The following is a 20,388-nucleotide window of genomic DNA, read 5'->3' on the forward strand; positions in this document are numbered from 1 at the left end:
ATTTTATTTCAATTATATTTAACTTAGGGGGGTGTTAGGGTTAGACTTAAGTTTAGGGGTTAATAACTTTATTATAGTAGCGGCGACGTTGGGGGCGGGAGATTAGGGGTTAATAATTGTAGGTAGGTGGCAGCGATGTTAGGGAGGGAAGATTAGGGGTTAATAAAATTTATTATAGTGTTTGCGACGCGGGAGTGCGGCGGTTTAGGGGTTAATACATTTATTATAGTGGCGGCGATGTCCGGTCGACAGATTAGGGGTTAATAAGTGTAGGTAGGTGGCGGCGACGTTGGGGGGGCAGATTAGGGGTTAATAAATATAATATAGGTGTCGGCGATGTTAGGGACAGCAGATTAGGGGTTCATAGCTATAATGTAGGTGGGGGCGATGTCCAGTCGGCAGATTAGGGGTTAAATAATTTTATTTTAGTGTTTGCAATGTGGGGGGGGGGGGCTCGGTTTAGTGGTTGATAGGTAGTTTATGGGTGTTAGAGTACTGTATAGCACTGTAGTTAAGAGCTGTATGTTCCAGCGTTAGCCCATAAAACTCTTTAACTACTGACTTTTTTTTTGCGGTTGGAGTCTTGGCGGTAGAGGCTGTACCGCTCACTTCTTCCAAGACTCGTAATACCGGCGTTAGGCAAATCCCATAGAAAAGATAGGATACGCAATTGACGTAAGGGGATTTGCGGTAGCCTCGAGTCGCGGAAAAAAGTGAGCGGTAGACCCTTTCCTGCCTGACTCATAATACCAGCTGGCATTAAAAAGCAGCGTTAGGAACCCTTAATGCTGCTTTTTAAGGCTAACGCAGAACTCTAAATCTAGCTGAATGTCTGGGGCACTCACCACCTCCTAGACCCAGACAGCTAACAGTGAAAATGTTCTCCTTAGGAGTGAGGTCCGCAGCAGGATCGTAGGAAAATGAAAAGACCACACCCGGTCACGTAGTGTGTAGGACAGGACCCCTGCTATGAAAAAGGTGCTAAGCGATTATGAGCTACGCAACACTAAAAAAAAAAAAGTGAAACCTGTTTGTTCCAAGCCAAAAGCACACAGTCTATGAGCCCAAAAACTCTCACATTAAAGCAGTTATAAATAACCCCAATCTGTTCAAATAATCTCCCTGAATGAGATATTAACCCTTGATCCTATTGAGGCATAAAGGAGCCACACTGTGACCCTCTATAGAAAAAGTGTATAAATAAAACGGTCTTACCCTCCAGGATCCATGCTGTGGAACAGGCACAGCCTCTCAAGTGTGACAGTCTTACAGCGATACTCTGACATGGACTTGAGTGTGCAACAGCAAGCAGTGAAACTCGTCAACACAGTCTGGATGGGTTTGCAGAAAAACTTTCCCTGCATCTCCAGACTCTTTCATCAATACTCTCACTGAGAGGTTGACATGATTACTTAAAACTCCAGTCCTTTCTTGAAGGGAACATACCAATTACGGGACTATCCAAACCTTCTGACACTTCTCTGCCACCTCCTATAGTGACGAAAGGCAAAGAATGACTGGGGATAGGGGAAGTGGGAGAGATATTTAAGCCTTTGGGTGGGGTGTATTTGCCTGCTCCTGGTGGCCAGGTATTGTATTTCCCAACAGTAAGGAAGGAAGTCGTGGACTCTCCCTGCCTTATAGAAGGAAAACAAATCCTTTTTAACCCAAAATACCAGCAATCTGAGTACTAATCCATATAAGTAAATCCATGTATGTTGTAGATCATTACTTGTTTGTTTCATGTAAAATAGACCACTTCAAAATATATTTCATTTTTTTTTAAACTCACACTCCTGTCCTGAATAAACTATTGGTCTCCCCTTGACATACTTGTCCTTTTCAGCCAATGAGGATTAGAAGAAAGTACATAACTGATACTGCACTACTGACTTTTATTTAAATTTAAAGGGACACTCAAGTCAAAATTTAACTTTAATGGCTCAGATAGAGCAGCAATTTAAAAAAAACTTTCCAATTTACTTACATTAACAAAATGTGCACAGTCTGTTTATATTTAAGCTTTTTGAGTCACCAGATCCTAATAAACATGTGCAAAAAACATAATTTATGTAAGAACTTACCTGATAAATTCATTTCTTTCATATTGGCAAGAGTCCATGAGCTAGTGACGTATGGGATATACAATCCTACCAGGAGGGGCAAAGTTTCCCAAACCTCAAAATGCCTATAAATACACCCCCTCACCACACCCATAATTCAGTTTAACAAATAGACAAGCAGTGGGGTGATAAAGAAAGGAGTAGAAAGCATCAACAAAAGAAATTTGGAAATAATTGTGCTTTATACAAAAAATCATAACCACCATAAAAAGGGTGGGCCTCAAAATTGAGAAATTGATTTAATGACAAGCTTAATACGAACTAAAGCCTGTACAAAACAGTGAATATCAGGAAGTATAGCAATCTTTCTGTGAAATAAAACAGAAAGAGCAGAGATTTGTCCCTTCAAGGAACTTGCAGACAAACCCTTATCCAAACCATCCTGAAGAAACTGTAAAATTCTAGGAATTCTAAAAGAATGCCAAGAGAATTTATGAGAAGAACACCATGAAATGTAAGTCTTCCAAACTCTATAATAAATCTTTCTAGAGACAGATTTACGAGCTTGTAACATAGTATTAATCACTGAGTCAGAGAAACCTCTATGACTTAGTACTAAGCGTTCAATTTCCATACCTTCAAATTTAATGATTTGAGATACTGATGGAAAAACGGACCTTGAGACAGTAGATCTGGCCTTAACGGAAGTGGCCAAGGCTGGCAACTGGACATCCGAACCAGATACGAATACCAAAACCTGTGTGGCCATGCTGGAGCCACCAGCAACACAAATTATTGTTCCATGATGATTTTGGAGATCACTCTTGGAAGGAGAACAAGAGGCGGGAAAATGTAAGCAGGATGATAACACCAAGAAAGTGTCAGCGCATCCACTGCTTCCGCCTGAACATCCCTGGACCTGGACAGGTATCTGGGAAGTTTCTTGTTTAGATGAGAGGCCATGAGATCTATCTCTGGAAGACCCCACATCTGAACAATCTGAGAAAACACATCTGGATGGAGAGAGCACTCCCCTGGATGTAAAGTCTGACGGCTGAGATAATCTGCCTCTCAATTGTCTACATCTGGGATATGCACCGCGGAGATTAGCCAGGAGCTGGATTCCGCCCAAGCAAGTATCCGAGATACTTCTTTCATAGCTTGGGGACTGTGAGTCCCACCCTGATGATTGACATATGCCACTGTTGTGATATTGTCTGTCTGAAAACAAATTAACGGTTCTCTCTTTAACAGAGGTCAAAACTGAAGAGCTCTGAAAATTGCACGGATTTCTAAAATATTGATTGGTAATCTCGCCTCTTGAGATTTCCAAACCCCTTGTGCTGTCAGAGATCCCCAAACAGCTCCCCAACCTGAAAGACTTGCATCTGTTGTGATCACAGTCCAGGTTGGCCGAACAAAAGAAGCCCCTTGAACTAAACGATGGTGATCTATCCACCACGTCAGAGAGTGTCGTACATTGGGATTTAAGGATATTAATTGTGATATCTTTGTATAATCCCTGCACCATTGGTTCAGCATACAAAGCTGTAGAGGTCTCATGTGAAAACGAGCAAAGGGGATCGCATCCGATGCTGCAGTCATGAGACCTAAAACTTCCATGCACATAGCCACTGAAGGGAATGACTGAGACTGAAGGTGCCGGCAGGCTGCAACCAATTTTAAACGTCTCTTGTCTGTTAGAGACAGAGTCATGGACACTGAATCTATCTGGAAGCCTAAAAAGGTGACCCTTGTCTGAGGAATCAAGAAACTTTTTGGTAAATTGATCCTCCAACCATGTTTCCGAAGAAACAACACTAGTTGATTAGTGTGAGATTCTGCAGAACGTAAATACTGAGCTAGTACCAAGATATCGTCCAAATAAGGAAACACCACAATACCCTGTTCTCTGATTACAGAGAGTAGAGCACCTAGAACCTTTGAAAAGATTATTGGTGCTGTTGCTAGGCCAAATGGAAGAGCAACAAATTGGTAATGCTTGTCTAGAAAAGAGAATCTCAGAAACTGATAATGTTCTGGATGAATCGGAATATGAAGGTATGCATGCTGCAAGTCTATTGTGGACATATAATGTCCTCACTGAACAAAAGGCAGAATAGTCCTTATAGTCACCATCTTGAAAGTTGGTACTCTTACATAACGATTCAAAATTTTCAGATCCAGAACTGGTCTGAATAAATTTTCCTTCTTTGGGACAATGAATAAAATTGAATAAAACCCCAAACCTTGTTCCTGAAAAGGAACTGGCATGATTACCCCTGAAGACTCCAGGTCTGAAACACACTTCAGGAAAGCCTGAGCTTTTACTGGATTTGCTGGGATACGTGAGAGAAAAAATCTTCTCACAGGAGGTCTTACTCTGAATCCTATTCGATACCCTTCAGAGACAATGCTCTGAATTCATTGATTTTGGACAGAATCTATCCAAATATCCTTGAAAAACCTTAATCTGCCCCCTATCAGATGAGCTGGAATGAGGTCCGCACCTTCATGCGGACTTAGGGGCTGACTTTGGTTTCTTAAATGGCTTGGATTTATTCCAATTTGAGGAAGGCTTCCAATTGGAAACAGATTCCTTGGAGGAAGGATTAAGTTTTTGTTCCTTATTTTGACGAAAGGAATGAAAACGGTTAGAAGCCTTAGATTTACCCTTAGTTTTTTTTATCCTGAGGCAGAAAAACTCCCTTTCCCCCAGTGACAGTTGAAATAATAGAATCCAACTGAGAACCAAATAAATTATTACCTTGGAAAGAAAGAGATAGTAATCTAGATTTAGATGTCAAATCAGCATTCTAAGATTTAAGCCACAAAGCTCTTCTAGCTAATATAGCTAAAGACATGGATCTAACATCAATTTTGATAATATCAAAAATGGCATCACAAATAAAATGATTAGCATATTGCAGTAAGCGAATAATGCTAGATATGTCAGAATCCAATTCTTGTTGCGCTAAATTCTCCAACCAGAAAGTTGATGCAGCCGCAACATCAGCCAAAGAAATTGCAGGTCTGAGAAGATGACCTGAATATAAATAGGCCTTCCTTAGATAAGATTCAAGATTCCTATCTAAAGGATTCTTAAAGGAAGTACTATCTTCCATAGGAATAGTGGTACGTTTAGCAAGAGTAGAAATAGCCCCATCAACTTTGGGGATTTTCCCCCAAAACTCTATAGAATTTGCTGGTAAAGGATACAATTTTTTAAACCTTGATGAAGGAATAAAAGAAGTACCTGGCTTATTCCATTCCTTAGAAATCATATCAGAAATAGCCTCAGGAATAGGAAAAACCCCTGGAGAAACCACAGGAGGTTTAAAAACAGCATTTAAATGTTTATTAGACTGAAAGTCAAGAGGACTGGTTACCTCAATATCCAAAGTAATCAACACTTCTTTTAATAAAGAACCCATATACTCTATTTTAAATAAATAAGTAGATTTCTCAGTGTCAATGTCTTAGGAAGGATCTTCTGTATCAATAGATCCTCATCAGAAGAGGATAAATTATTATGTTGTTGGTCATTTGAAATTTCATCAACTGAATGAGAAGTTTTAAAAGACCTTTTACGTTTATTAGAAGGTGGAAATGCAGACAAAGCCTTCTGGATAGAATCAGAAACAAATTCTTTAAAATTCATAGGTATATCATGTACACTAGAAGTTGAAGGAACTGCAACTGGCAATGTACTATTAATAATGGACACACTATCTGCATGTAAAAGTTTATCATGACAACTATTACAAATGACATTCGGCGAAATAATTTCCACAATCTTACAACAAATGCACTTAGCTTTGGTAGAACCGATGTCAGGCAGCAATGTTCCAGCAGAAACTTCTGAGGCAGCATCAGATTGAGACAACTTGCAAAATGTAAAAGAAAAAACAACATATAAAGCAAAATTATCAATTTCCTTATATGACAGTTTCAGGAATGGGAAAAAATGCCAATAGCATAGCCCTCTGATAGCAAGTATGACGCACAACATAATTGAAAACTTTTTTGGCGCCAATAATAACCGGAAATGACACACTTGCGTCACTAATGACGCAACCGTGTGTAAGGCTTCGGCGTCAACTATGACGCCAGAAATGACGAAGTTGCGTCATAGACGTATTTTTCGCGCTAAAAAAAATTCTTGTGCCAAAAATGACGCAATAAAGTTTAGCATTTGACACACCCGCTGGCCTAATACCGCCCGCAATTTGCAAGAAGTAGTCAATTGAAAAAAAGACTAAACCCCAGGTAAGAAAAAAAATTCTTAAAAAAATGTTTATATTCCCCAAATATCAAACTGACAGACTGCAGAAGGAAATACATGAACCTGACTCATGGCAAATATAAGTACAATACATATATTTAGAACTTTATATAAATGCATAAAGTGCCAAACCATAGCGGAAGTGTCTTAAGTAATAAAAAACATACTTACCAAAAGACACCCATCCACATATAGCAGATAGCCAAACCAGTACTGAAACAGTTATCAGTAGAGGTAATGGTAAATTAAGAGTATATCGTCGATCTGAAAAGGGAGGTATGAGATGAATCTCTATGACCGATAACAGAGAATCTATGAAATAGACCCCCGTTAGGGAAATCATCGTATTCAATAAGTGATACTCCCTTCACGTCCCTCTGACATTCGCTGTACTCTGAGAGGAATCGGGCTTCAACAATGCTGAGAAGCGCATATCAACGTAGAAATCTTAGCACAAACTTACTTCACCACCTCCATAGGAGGCAAAGTTTGTAAAACTGAATTGTGGGTGTGGTGAGGGGTGTATTTATAGGCATTTTGAGGTTTGGGAAACTTTGCCCCTCCTGGTAGGATTGTATATCCCATACGTCACTAGCTCATGGACTCTTGCCAATTACATGAAAGAAAATCACAGACTATACGTATATGCATTTGTGATTGGCTGATCACTGTCACATGATACGTGTATGCATTTGTGATTGGCTGATTGCTATCACATGATACAGGGGGAGTGGAAATAGACAGAAATTTTAAATGTGTCAGAAAAAAAATCTACTACTTATTTGAAGTTCAGATTAAGGGGTAGATTTATCAAGAAGCAGATGCTGCAATCTACCCGCGTAGTTTCAGGTTTCCCTGAAACATAAATTAAGAAGCAGCGGCCTTAAGACCTATGAGGTGGCGGACAGCAATCATCCCGATCGGATACGATCGGATACGATTGGGATGATTGACCCCCTAGCAAATGTTCAGGGGGCGGTATTGCACAAGCATTTCCCAAGATTTATCAATGTCGGGCGGACATGATCCGCTACAGCGAATCATATCCGTCCGACATTTGTTAAATTGACCCCTAAGTGCTATTGCATTGTCTTTTTATCAAGCATTTGTTGTTTATGAAAATCTACTGTAGTTACTGGTCCTTTAAACAGCTTTTAATTTAAGGGATAGTAAAGTAAAATTAAGCTCCCATGATTCAGATAGAGTATGCAATTGTAAACAATTTTTCTATTTGCTTCTTTTATCTAATGTGCTTCATTTTCTTGGTATAATTTGCTCAGGAGCAGTAAGGCACTACTGGGAGCTAGCTGTTGATCGTTGGCTGTACATACATGCCTCTTGTCATTGGCTCACCCAATGTGTTCACCTAGTGCTGCTCCTTTAAAAAAGGATTCCAAGTTAATGAAGCCATTTTTTTTACAATAGAACCAAATTGGATTCTTAATCAGAATTAAGAAAGAAAACTTTTGGGTTTCCTGTTCCTTTAACATTTTTTTTTAAGGAAAAAAATATTTTGTCTTGCAAATTATTCTCTTATACATGATCAAAAATGTTTGAGTACAATCATATCCCTTTAATATTAAAGGGATATTAAACCCAATTTCTTTCTTTCGTGATTCAGATAGAGCAGCAATTTTAAGCAACTTTCTAATTTACTCCTATTATCAATTTTTCTTCATTTTCTTGGTATCTTTTTTTGAAAAAAAAAGAATGTTAGGAGCCAGCCCATTTTTCATCGTGATTGCTTCCAGTCGCTTTCAAGGTTCGATATTGAGGCATCCCTGCAATATCTTTTTTTTAGCCACAGATGCAGAAAGAGCCACTCTGTGGCCCTCTCTGCATCGGCCAGCAATGGTGCCGATCATTGGTGGGTGGGAGCCATAGCAGGGAGGCGTGTGGGCGACCCATCGTTGGTGGGACTTCCTGATCCTGTCCCTGCAGTGCGTGCAAGTCATCGGGAGTGCACGCTACATTAAGCTGTTGGAGAGGGGAATTAATGTTTATAAAGGGATGGGGGAGGGTGTTGAGGGGAGGCAGCAACACTACAGAAAATTGGGATTTTTTTTTTTTTTATAAAATAAGCCATTGTTTTTGAGGAAATTGGGTACTGGCAGACTGCTGACAGTAACCAAGATGGTGTAAAATAGGTAGAGGGGGAGGGTTAGAGAGCTGTATGGGGGGATCAGGGAGGTTGGGGGCTAAGGGGAAATCCATAACTGCAAAATAAATATATAAAAAATTAAAATAAAAAAATGCCTTTTATTTTAGTACTGGCAGACTTTCTGCCAGTACTTAAGATGGCGGTGACAATTGTGAGGTGGGGGAGGGAAGAGAGTTGTTTGAGGGGGGTCATGGAGGGATCAGGGGGTGGAATGTGTCAGGTGGGAGGCTGATCTCTACACTAAAGCTAAAATTAACCCTACAAGCTCCTCAATAACCCCTTCACTGCTGGGCATAATACAAGTGTGGTGCGTAGCGGCATTTAGCAGCCTTCTAATTACCAAAAAGCAATGCCAAAGCCATATATGTCTGCTATTTCTGAACAAAGGGGATCCCAGTGAAGCATTTACAATTGTTTGTAAATCATTTCAGTGAGAAACCTAAAATTGTGAAAAAGTGAACGATTTTTTTTATTTGATCACATTTAGCGGTGAAATGGTGGTATGAAATATACCAAAATTGGCCTAGATTAGGGCTGCATGATTAATCGCATATGCGATTTAAAACCGCGATTAATTGCTGTAATTTAAAAACCGTGAGAGTTCGCGATTTTTTGCTAAAAAAAATCCTCAGATGTGGCTGTACTGCATTGATTTGTATGTGATTTCTTGCAAACCAGCTCCATCTAGTGGTTGCTTTTAGCACACATTTGTAAAATGGCTGTTTTACTTTCACTTTCTGTTTGTGATCTCAGTAGCAGCCGATCAGTCTATCGAAGTATAAAAGCAGAGCCCATGCAGGAGAGTGAAGAGGAGGGAAAGCTACTTACTTATATTTCCCCTAGGGACGTCTGCAGTCTGAAACTTAGGGATGTAATCATTATAGAACCTCCCACAGAATCTCCTGCTCTCTGAGAAACGGCTCAAATACATAGCAGATGCAGTTAACCCCACGGCTGCCAAAAAGGCTAAAACTTCAGGCCCCTCTGCTAGTTAGCTGCTGGGTTAACTGCATCTACAATGTATTTGATATCAGCAAGGCACAGCATTTCTGAAAGGAGCAGCCCCCCACCCCTACTGATATATGCCTGTAATGGATTCCAGCACAGGAGCAGGTCTCATTATCAGTCAAGATAAAATGTTTAAAAAAAGATGAATTTTTAAAAAAAATATATTATATTTGCATACACACACATATATGTGTGTGTATTTATGTATGTGATTGTATATGTATGTGTGTGTATATATATATATAGATCCAAGACGTATGGTATATGCACTCTCACCAACACACATCAACTTGCCAGGGTGCTCTGATAAGGCATATAAAATCGAAAAAATTAAGCACTCTCTGGACTGCAGATATCAGTGACAAATCCAAAATATATTGTGTGACGTTTCGGGACTAGTAGCGTCCCTTCCTCTGATAGAGGAAGGGACGCTACTAGTCCATAAACGTCACACAATAAATTTTGAATTTGTCACTGATGTCTACAGTCCAGAGAGTGCTTAATTTTTTCAATTTTATATATATAATTGTGTGTGTATATATATATATATATATATATATATAATTGTGTGTGAGTGTGTGTATATATATATATATATATATATATATAAAATTGTGTGTGTGTGTATATATATATATATATATATATATATATATATATATACACACACACATATGTGGTTTGTATTTTTATGCTCCTAGAGTTTTTTGGACATTGTGAAACATGTACATTAAGATTCTGTAGTCTTAAATAAAAATGTTATGAAGAATTAAGGTGTTATAGTCATTTCTAAGAAAATTGCGATTACATTTTGCCCATATCGCCCAAGTGTTGTGCGCAGCGGCATTTAGCGGCCTTCTAATTACAAAAAAGCAATGCCAAAGCCATATATGACTGCTATTTCTGAACAAAGGGGATCCCAGAGAAGCATTTACAACCATTTGAGCCATAATTGCACAAGCTGTTTGTAAATAATTTCAGTGAGAAACCTAAAGTTTGTGAAAAAGTTAACGATTTTTTTATTTGATCACATTTGGCGGTGAAATGGTGACATTAAATATACCAAAATTGGCCTAGATCAATACGTTGGGTTGTCTACTAAAAAATATATATACATGTGAAGGGATATTCAGGGATTCCTGACAGATATCAATGTTACAATGTAACTTGCTAATTTTGAAGAAAAAAAAATGTGAATTTGAAACAATTTAGTATGGTTGTATTTTGGTGGTTGTAGATGTGTAACAGATTGTGGGGGTCAAAGTTAGAAAAAGTGTGTTTTTTTCCATTTTTCCCCTCATATTTTATAAAACTTTTTATAGTAAATTATAAGATATGATGAAAATAATGGTATCTTTAGAAAATCCATTTAATGGAGAGAAAAACTGTATATAATATGTGTGGGTACAGTAAATGATTTATTATAAAATTACAGCTAAACACAAACACCGCAGAAATGTAAAAATAGCTCTGGTCCCAAAGGTAAAAAAGTTGAAAAATGGTCTGGTCACTAAGAGGTTAAATAATCAAAGTAAAATGGAAAGTTGTTTAAAATGATACGCTCTATCTGAATCATGAAAGGAAAAAAAAATGGGTTTTATATCCTTTTAAGCTTTGCCATTAACATACTATTTCTGTAGCTGCGTAACTGTGTAATTGGATTACTTTCTGTGTAATTGTGCTGCTGTTTTTGTTGAACTTGTGATATCTGTATGTAATTGTTTTTTTTTATGTAATATTTTAGATGTGCTCGTACCATTCCATGACAATGAGCAGGCACCTCTTGCCTCGGTGTATGTTCTCGTATACATCTAGCACTGGTACGATGTGGGGTCCTCCTGTTGCCCTGGTGTGATATTCCACTTCTCGCCGAGCCTTTGGGCTGTCCAATAGTATCTGTAGAAACACAGAGCAGGATATATTTGAGTTTACAGAACTCTACATACCTGTAGATCTGCCAACACTGAAACATATGCCACAGTGCCCTACAATCTGCATATCCCAAGAAATTGTAACATATCTAAATATGTATATGAATCTGTATGTATATAAATATATACAGTATATATATATATATATATATATATGTGTGTATATATGTATTTATATGTGTCTATACCTATATTTAATCATGTAGATATATATATATATTTTACCGAAAACAACATCATATATTTAAATTTATATAGATATGTGTATATAAAAATAAATATTCTGCAATGTGAAGAACATTGGAATGTGAAATATTAATATTCCATGTCAGGTTAGCACACTTGAGAAATGGAGGTGATAGTTCCCCCCCCCCCCCCACACACACACACTTTTTGCGCTCCATTGAAGACTAACGGGGAATAAGTTAACGCAGTCGCGATATTCTGTTTGGCTTTTTGCGAGTCAGGTTAGCACTCGTGTGAAAATGTTTTACTTTTAACTTGTAACATGCATACTACCTGACGCGTGAAAAAGCGTACTTACTAGCGAAGTTAATGCGCTCGTAATTTAGCCCTAAATAGGTCCTGGGGAAAATACTGGAGGTGTTTATAAAAATATTTTCTCAGGGGTTTTTTAAGCTCCATTTAAATACTGAAAAGTTTTTTGCAGTCCGAGATCTGCGTATAAGAGGGGAACTTAAAGTTACATAGTACTAAAAAATATTTTATCATCTATATGAAAAAGCAGCATTTAAAAAATGTGGTACTTTTATTGCCTGAATAAAAATGAAGTATAAGCTGTTTAAATGTATTAATATACCAGTATCCACTGTGGACTTTCCACTGATGGGGGTCAATTTATTAAGGTGAGGGCGGACATGATACTCTGTATCCGATCAGGCTGATTGCTGTCCGCCACCTCAGAAGCGGCGGACGAGTTAAGGAGCAGCGGTCTTAGGACTGTTGCTTCTTAACTTCTGCTTCAGGCGGACCTGAAGCGGAGTAGGTCAGAAGCAGCATCCGCTGCTTCATAAATCGACCCCATGGTCTTTGACTTTTAGGTACTTCCTAGTAATGCTCAATAAGCTTTAGAAGGAAGCAACTATCAACCAATGAGCATAGCCAGGCAGTAGCTTTTAGCAAATGAGCATTAGCAGGAAGAACTGATTAGTCAATAAGCATTAGCAGGAAATAACTATCAGCCAATGGGCATTAACAGGAAGTACCTATCAGCCAATGGGCATAAATAGGAAGTATCTATCAGCCAATGAGCCTTAGTAGGATGTGGCTTTCAGCCTATAAACAGTAGTAGGAAGTACAAAACTGATATCTCTGTTACACCTGTATTCACTTCAATTTAATTTAAAAACAGCTTAAAATTCATTTTTAGATACTACTCTCATATGATGACAGAGCTTTGTTTAAGTTTATCATGCCTTTAAAAGTGCATATATTAAAAGTACATCATGCCTTTAAGAGTGCATATATTAAAAGTATATAATAAACCACCCAAAATTAAAAAAGCAATGCAGAAGTAGGGACATGAAACCCAAAAAAATGTATTTCATGATTCAGATAGAGAATACAATTTTAAACAACTTTCTAATTTACTTCTATTGTCTAATCTGTTTTATTCTATTGGTATCATTTGTTGAAGGAGCAGCCGTGCACTACTGGTTTCTAACTGAACACATGGGTGAGCCAATGACAATCAGTTTATATATGCAGCCACCAATCAGCAGCTATAACCTAGGTTCTCTGCTGCACATGAACTTGCTAAGATAAACATTTCAGCAAAGGATTACAAGAGAAAGAAACACATTAAATAATAGAAGTAAATTGGAAAGTTGTTTGAAATTGTATTCTCTATCTGAATCATGAAAGAAACATTTTGGGTTTCATGTCCCTTTAAAATAAAGTAGGAAGATGGTACAGCCAATCAGAAGCTGTACCGCCAGCAAAATAACCTCTAATCATATCATGCTCCCACACAGCAATCACACCAGAATAAACAGTTAATTGCAGTTTAGGACTATCCTATGAGCAAGTGAAGACAGCTGCCTGATGAGTGTCTCCTCCAGCGGATTAAAGGACCATTAAACCTGACATTTCAACAACGTATAAAATGTTTCATTATTGCAATAAACATTAATTATTTATTTTGTGGCCCTTTGTTGTAAAATACATTTTAAAAAAATGTGCTTGTTTCACTTTTTCCCAGGGAGGTTTGGGTTAATACTTTTAGGCACATTATGCAAGCTTTTGTTTACTTCACCCTCCCACCTAAGATTCTAAGCAGTCACATGTTTGTAAAAGGTGGATTATCAGTTTTGCATAAACAATCATGATAGAAGTATTCTTTGCAATAGTAACTAAGTTTAATCAGCGCTAAACCATCTTAAGGGAAGAGATAAGGGCAGGCTTCCCCAGTCTCTCTCAACTGCACACGTGCAAACATAGTTCATGCAATATCTGAAAATATTTGTGATTGGTTAGCAAGGATTATTTTGTTCTGGGGGACAGGGAAATTAGTGAAATGATTAAACATAAAACAATATACTCATTTGTCAAAATAAAGCTGCAGTTTTCATTGCAAAATTATTCTCTGATATGAAGGTTCAAAATCATGTAGTTTGCAATTTGTGTTTAGTGGTCCTTTAAGGAAAGTCAGTGTTGGATCCAAAGATTGAGAAGAGAACAATAGTACAGTGGTGACTGCTGTGTCAGAATGGACCAGTTTATACCCTCAAGCAGGTCCTAAATGAAATGATTGAAAAAGAAATATACCAGATACCAGACATAAAAAGCTTTCATTTCCTTGATAATAGTTGTACAGGAGACCGAACACAGATTCAGATTAGCAGAGCGTAATCAAATATCAGTCATTATATTATTTTTCCACAAAATGAGTGACGATGCAGGAGATTATTCTACCTTCCAAAATAGGAAAGAGAAGGCTACAGGTAGGGTTGCCACCTCGGCCATGTTTTCCTGGACACTTATGAGGTACACATGCTGCAGGGTGTGCAGGGAGGAACATGAATAGTGCTATCCAGGGTCACTATTCATGTGCTGTTTAGGTGTGCAATGCATGTTCCCCTCTGCTTACTCTGCAGCATGTGTAACTCATAAGTGTCCAGGAAAACATGGCCGATGTGGCAACCCTAGCTACAGGTGACTGTTCTGAAGAAGAAAAATACATCAGCCTATTGTACAGGGATGTAGAGGAGGCTTATGTATTCCCTGTGCTCAGGACCGTCTTTAACACAGGGCAAAAGGGGCAGTTGCCCTGGGCCCAGTCTTTGTTGAGGGGCCCAAGAGTCCTAAAAAAAAAAAAATTTTTTTTTTTTTTAGTTCATGCCAGACTGCTGATGTCATGTGACATGGGTCACACACACAGTCAGTGCTAATATTGTCACAGTCAAAAGTTCTCTGCTTATATTTATTTGTGAGAAACTGTGCCAGACCGTGCCAATGTCATGTGACATTCCAAGCTAGTGCCATGTGCTGTTTTAGATGTGCACTGTGCAGCACTGGATGCTAAGCCCTAACTAGGCATCCAGTCAATCCAACTGCATCAGAAAAGGTCCTGCTGGGGTTACCACTGTTACCAGGTAACTGCTCTGGTGGTGGGGATTGTTTCTGGGTAGGGCTTACTATAGGCGCATGCAGTAGAAAGCTGGAGTGGCAGGCACGTGAGGATTTGAGTATCTGTGCAGCTGCACACACCGCTCTCTTCAGTATTGAGGGTGTGTGACTCGTCTGTATCCATGCAGCCTTGGGCAGACAGCATCCAGTCTGCTGGTCCCCTTAGCCCTGCTCTTTCTGCTGTGGCTCTAAGATCAACTAACTGAAGTTTGTTAGGAAAACAGTGCTTTGTAGAAAGGTGTCAGTGGGAAGAATAAGTTAGTGTACACATGCCCCTCCCCCATGCAGCATTGTCTAGTGCAGGATGAGAGGGAACTTGTTCCTAGCAAAGTAGTGACATGTGCTGCTGTGGCTGATGTATAGTGTCATGCTGATACTTCACACATTAAGGTAAGGTTTATTTTTTATAGTTTTTATTTCTCTCTGTTTCAGATTTTACAGCTTCCAATAGTAGTTCTACTGTTTCAGTCAGTAAACTTAAATCTGTCTGCACCTCTATGCTTCCGCCTCAGTCTTTACCTTGCTATGCTCCTGTTGGCTGCCCTAAATCTCTTTAACCAGCTAACCTCACACCAGAATCACATTCAAAAACATATTAAATTAATCCAGAGTGGAGGAATTTATATATTTATTTACTTATTAGTACTGCTTAGGTCCAGTTTCACATATTGCAATTTTTTTTTAAATGATTAGCCCAGCAGTGGATGATTCACTGCTGGGCTAATAATTTAAAAAAATATATAAAATAAATTGATTTAGTTGTTTTTTGGGATGTTGGGGCGGAGAGCGAAATTGAAATTGCATGGGAGGGGGGCCCAAGAAAATGTTTGCCCAGGGTCCAGTCAGTATTAAAGACGGCCCTGCCTGTGCTACACAAGACTTTATAATCTCAAGAGTTGCTACATTCTAGGACAGGGTGTAAATTTGCTTAGGCCAACAAGATATGTGCTTAGGGATGCGGTGGGGGGGGGGTAAGGCATGATGTTTCCCACTCTTATACTGTCCAAATGTTGTACCCATTGATTTGATTGCAAACTAATGATACCTGAGTGTCTACTAGCCCCTTCATGTTTCTCTGCCCTATGGTTGTGAGACTATAACAAGCAAATGGAGTACAGCACCCACCACAAGACACGGAGAGGGCTTATCAAGCCCAGCACATCAATAAGAAAAAAAGTTATCCAGCTTGTGATTAACAGTGACTACCTTTACTGTGCATACTGGGTCCAAATCAGCAACGTTTCGGGCAACAACTTAGTCCTTTTTCAAGCTATGGTTGTGAGACATCAATTAGACAAATATGAAATACAATAACATACAGAGAGCTTTGGGGGACACATTTCTTAGTGCCTAAGGCAGCACAAAAACTAAATATGCCCCTGATCCAAGATATTGGATAGTGGACTTGGACAGTCACCTGGAAGACCTCTGAAGAATAATGAAAAAATGGAGGGGTAAAAAGTGTATGTTTAAGAAGGAACGAAAACATTTTTTTGGTAAGAAAACTACACCAGTATGATTCAAGTAATGAAAAGCATTTGTTTTAATTTAATAAATTACTGGATATGAATACACTAGGGACACTCAATTGCAACCATGACAGGCTCATGGACAAGTTAGGAGGTGAGGACTATGTGTGTGGCCCTAGAACTGTCCACTGGGATGAGAATGCTCCAGGGATTAAAACAATGATAAAGAGAGGAGAGTTTCAGTTACTCACAGTACAGTCCCTGGGGCAAAATACCCCCCAAATATACAGCATGGATATCCTATCCTAGGATACTAGGTACTAGACCATAGCGGTAGCGAGCTACATTTATTCCAAAAGTGTGACCGGGCGTGCTGTGACTAACCAGCAAGCCAGTCAAGCGCTTTGTATATTCAAGACCCACTCAATAGATCCTGGAGCGGAGTCCAACGTTCACTGAAAATTCTGAAAATATTTTTACATTTTTTAAGTTACCGCTTAAATAATGTTATATAATTCTGCACTGTGTGCAGAAATATATAACATTATTCTGAACCTTTACTGTCCCTTTAACACATTGTGCTACTAGTGAAAATACCAACTATTCTTAAAGGGATTGAGCTTGCATTCTATTGGCTGTTCCAATCAGCCAATAGGATTGAAGTTCAATCCTATTGGCTGATTGCATCAGCCAATTTGATTTTTTCAACCTTAATTCCGATTGGCTGATATAATTCTATCAGCCAATCGGAATCTAAGGGATGCCATCTTGGATGACGTCATTTAAAGGAACCTTCATTCAGCAAGAAGACGTCGATTGAAGAGAATGCTCCGTGCCGGATGTCTTGAAGATGGAGCCGCTCCGTGTCGGAAGGATGAAGATTGAAGATGCCGTCTGGATGAAAACTTCTGCCCGTCTGGAGGACCACTTCTGCCGGCTTTGTTGAGGACATCTTGCCGCTTGGATGAAGACTTCTCCCAGTAAGTGGATCTTCAGGGGTTAGTGTTAGGATTTTTTTAAGGGTGTATTGGGTGGGTTTTATTTTTAGGTTAGGGCTTTGGGCCGCAATAGAGGCAATGCCCATCCAAATGCCCTTTTCAGGGCAATGGGGAGCTTAGGTTTTTTTAGTAAGGGTTTTATTTGGGGGGTTGGTTGTGTGGGTGGTGGGTTTTACTGTTGGGGTGGTTGTTTGTATTATTTTTTTTTACAGGTAAAAGAGCTGATTTCTTTGGGGCAATGCCCCGCAAAAGGCCCTTTTAAGGGCTATTGGTAGTTTAGTTTAGGCTAGGGGTCTTTTTATTTTGGGTGGGCTTTTTTATTTTGATAGGGCTATTAGATTAGGTGTAATTAGTTTAAAGATCTTGTAATTTGTTTTTTATTTTTTTTTATTTTTTTTTTGTAATTTAGCTAATTGTTTTGAATTTAGATAATTGTATTTAATATAAGGAATTTATTTAATTGTAGTGTAGTGTTAGGTGTTAGTGTAACTTAGGTTAGGTTTTATTTTACATGTAAATTTGTATTTATTTTAGCTAGGTAGTTATTAAATAGTTAATAACTATTTAATAACTATTCTACCTAGTTAAAATAAATACAAACTTGCCTGTAAAATAAAAATAAACCCTAAGCTAGATACAGTGTAACTATTAGTTATATTGTAGCTAGCTTAGGGTTTATTTTATAGGTAAGTATTTCGTTTTAAATAGGAATTATTTAGGTAATGATACTAGGTTTAATTTAGATTTATTTTAATTATATTTAAGTTAGGGGGTGTTAGGGTTAGACTTAGAGGTTAATAAATTTAATATAGTGGCAGCGACGTTGGAGGTGGCAGATTAGGGTTTAATAAATGTAGGTAGGTGGCGGCGATGTTAGGGACAGCAGATTAGGGGTTAATAATATTGAACTAATGTTTGCGAGGCAGGAGTGTGGTGGTTTAGGGGTTAATATGTTTATTATAGTGGTGGCGATGTCCGGAGCGGCATATTAGGGGTTAATAATTTAATTTTAGTGTTTGCGATGTGGTTTGGGCCTCGGTTTAGGGGTTAATAGGTAGTTTATGGGTGTTAGTGTACTTTTTTATGCTACAGCGTTGTAGTGTAAAACTCATAACTACTGACTTTAGAATGCGTTACAAATCTTGCGGGATAGGCTGTACCTCTCACTTTTTGGCCTCCCAGGACAAGCTTGTAATACCGGCGCTATGGAAGTCCCATAGAAAAAAGACTTTACGCAATTTGCGTAAGTTGATTTGCGGTAAGGCCAAAAAAGTGTTTGGTGCCCCTAAATCTGCAAGACTCGTAATACCAGCGGTAGTAAAAAAGCAGCGTTATGAGGCTTAACGCTGCTTTTTTACTCATAACGCAAGACTTGTAATCTAGCCGTAAATAAATGTTAGATAGAATGATGCATTCAAAGAAAAGATTAGCCTGAGAATAACATGTAGATGTATTGTTTATATTTCATTAGTTGTTTAAATACTGACAAAATAAGTGTGGGATGGGAGCTGCCATGTTGTAACTTAGTTCACCTTCTCTGCTGTGGCCAATTAGGGACAGTTATAAATAGGTCACTAGATTGTGCAGCCAATGGTTGTGTGGAATATAACAGAGTTCTGCACTTCTATTTTTAACAGGAACTTGAAAGCTCACAATTTTAGAATGGATTTGCAGGAAAGGGGGACAAAATAAATAATGAAAGTATATTGCAGAATTATTTTTAATATGCTATTTATCATTTTATATTACCACCTCAAAGTGTATAATGTCCCTTAAACATTATTTCTCCAACATAGGTGTGTCCGGTCCACGGCGTCATCCTTACTTGTGGGATATTCTCTTCCCCAACAGGAAATGGCAAAGAGCCCAGCAAAGCTGGTCACATGATCCCTCCTAGGCTCCGCCTACCCCAGTCATTCTCTTTGCCGTTGTACAGGCAACATCTCCACGGAGATGGCTTAGAGTTTTTTAGTGTTTAACTGTAGTTTTTATTATTCAATCAAGAGTTTGTTATTTTGAAATAGTGCTGGTATGTACTATTTACTCAGAAACAGAAAAGAGATGAAGATTTCTGTTTGTATGAGGAAAATGATTTTAGCAACCGTCACTAAAATCCATGGCTGTTCCACACAGGACTGTTGAGAGCAATTAACTTCAGTTGGGGGAACAGTGAGCAGTCTCTTGCTGCTTGAGGTATGACACATTCTAACAAGACGATGTAATGCTGGAAGCTGTCATTTTCCCTATGGGATCCGGTAAGCCATGTTTATTACGATTTTAAATAAGGGCTTCACAAGGGCTTATTAAGACTGTAGACTTTTTCTGGGCTAAATCGATTCATTATTAACACATATTTAGCCTTGAGGAATCATTTATTCTGGGTATTTTGATATAATAATATCGGCAGGCACTGTTTTAGACACCTTATTCTTTAGGGGCTTTCCCAAATCATAGGCAGAGCCTCATTTTCGCGCCGGTGTTGCGCACTTGTTTTTGAGAGGCATGACATGCAGTCGCATGTGAGAGGAGCTCTGATACTTAGAAAGGACTTTCTGAAGGCGTCATTTGGTATCGTATTCCCCTTTGGGCTTGGTTGGGTCTCAGCAAAGCAGATACCAGGGACTGTAAAGGGGTTAAAGTTAAAAACGGCTCCGGTTATTTTAAGGGTTAAAGCTTCCATATTTGGTGTGCAATACTTTTAAGGCTTTAAGACACTGTGGTGAAAATTTGGTGAATTTTGATCAATTCCTTCATGTTTTTTCGCAATTGCAGTAATAAAGTGTGTTCAGTTTAAAATTTAAAGCGACAGTAACTGTTTTATTTTA

General features: G+C 38.6%; 1 protein-coding gene across 1 annotated transcript in view; it reads right to left on the reverse strand.

The window, feature by feature from the left end:
- The window catches only part of MAPKAPK3 (MAPK activated protein kinase 3), a 180,863-nt gene that overhangs the window by 83,359 nt on the left and 77,116 nt on the right, over nucleotides 1-20,388 (reverse strand). The window contains exon 2 of the mRNA XM_053721107.1: nucleotides 11,274-11,413. Coding sequence (XP_053577082.1) covers nucleotides 11,274-11,413 — 140 coding nt within the window. The remainder of the gene's footprint in view (nucleotides 1-11,273; nucleotides 11,414-20,388) is intronic.

The sequence above is a fragment of the Bombina bombina genome, chromosome 7 (assembly GCF_027579735.1).
Source record: "Bombina bombina isolate aBomBom1 chromosome 7, aBomBom1.pri, whole genome shotgun sequence".
Lineage (NCBI taxonomy): Eukaryota > Metazoa > Chordata > Amphibia > Anura > Bombinatoridae > Bombina > Bombina bombina.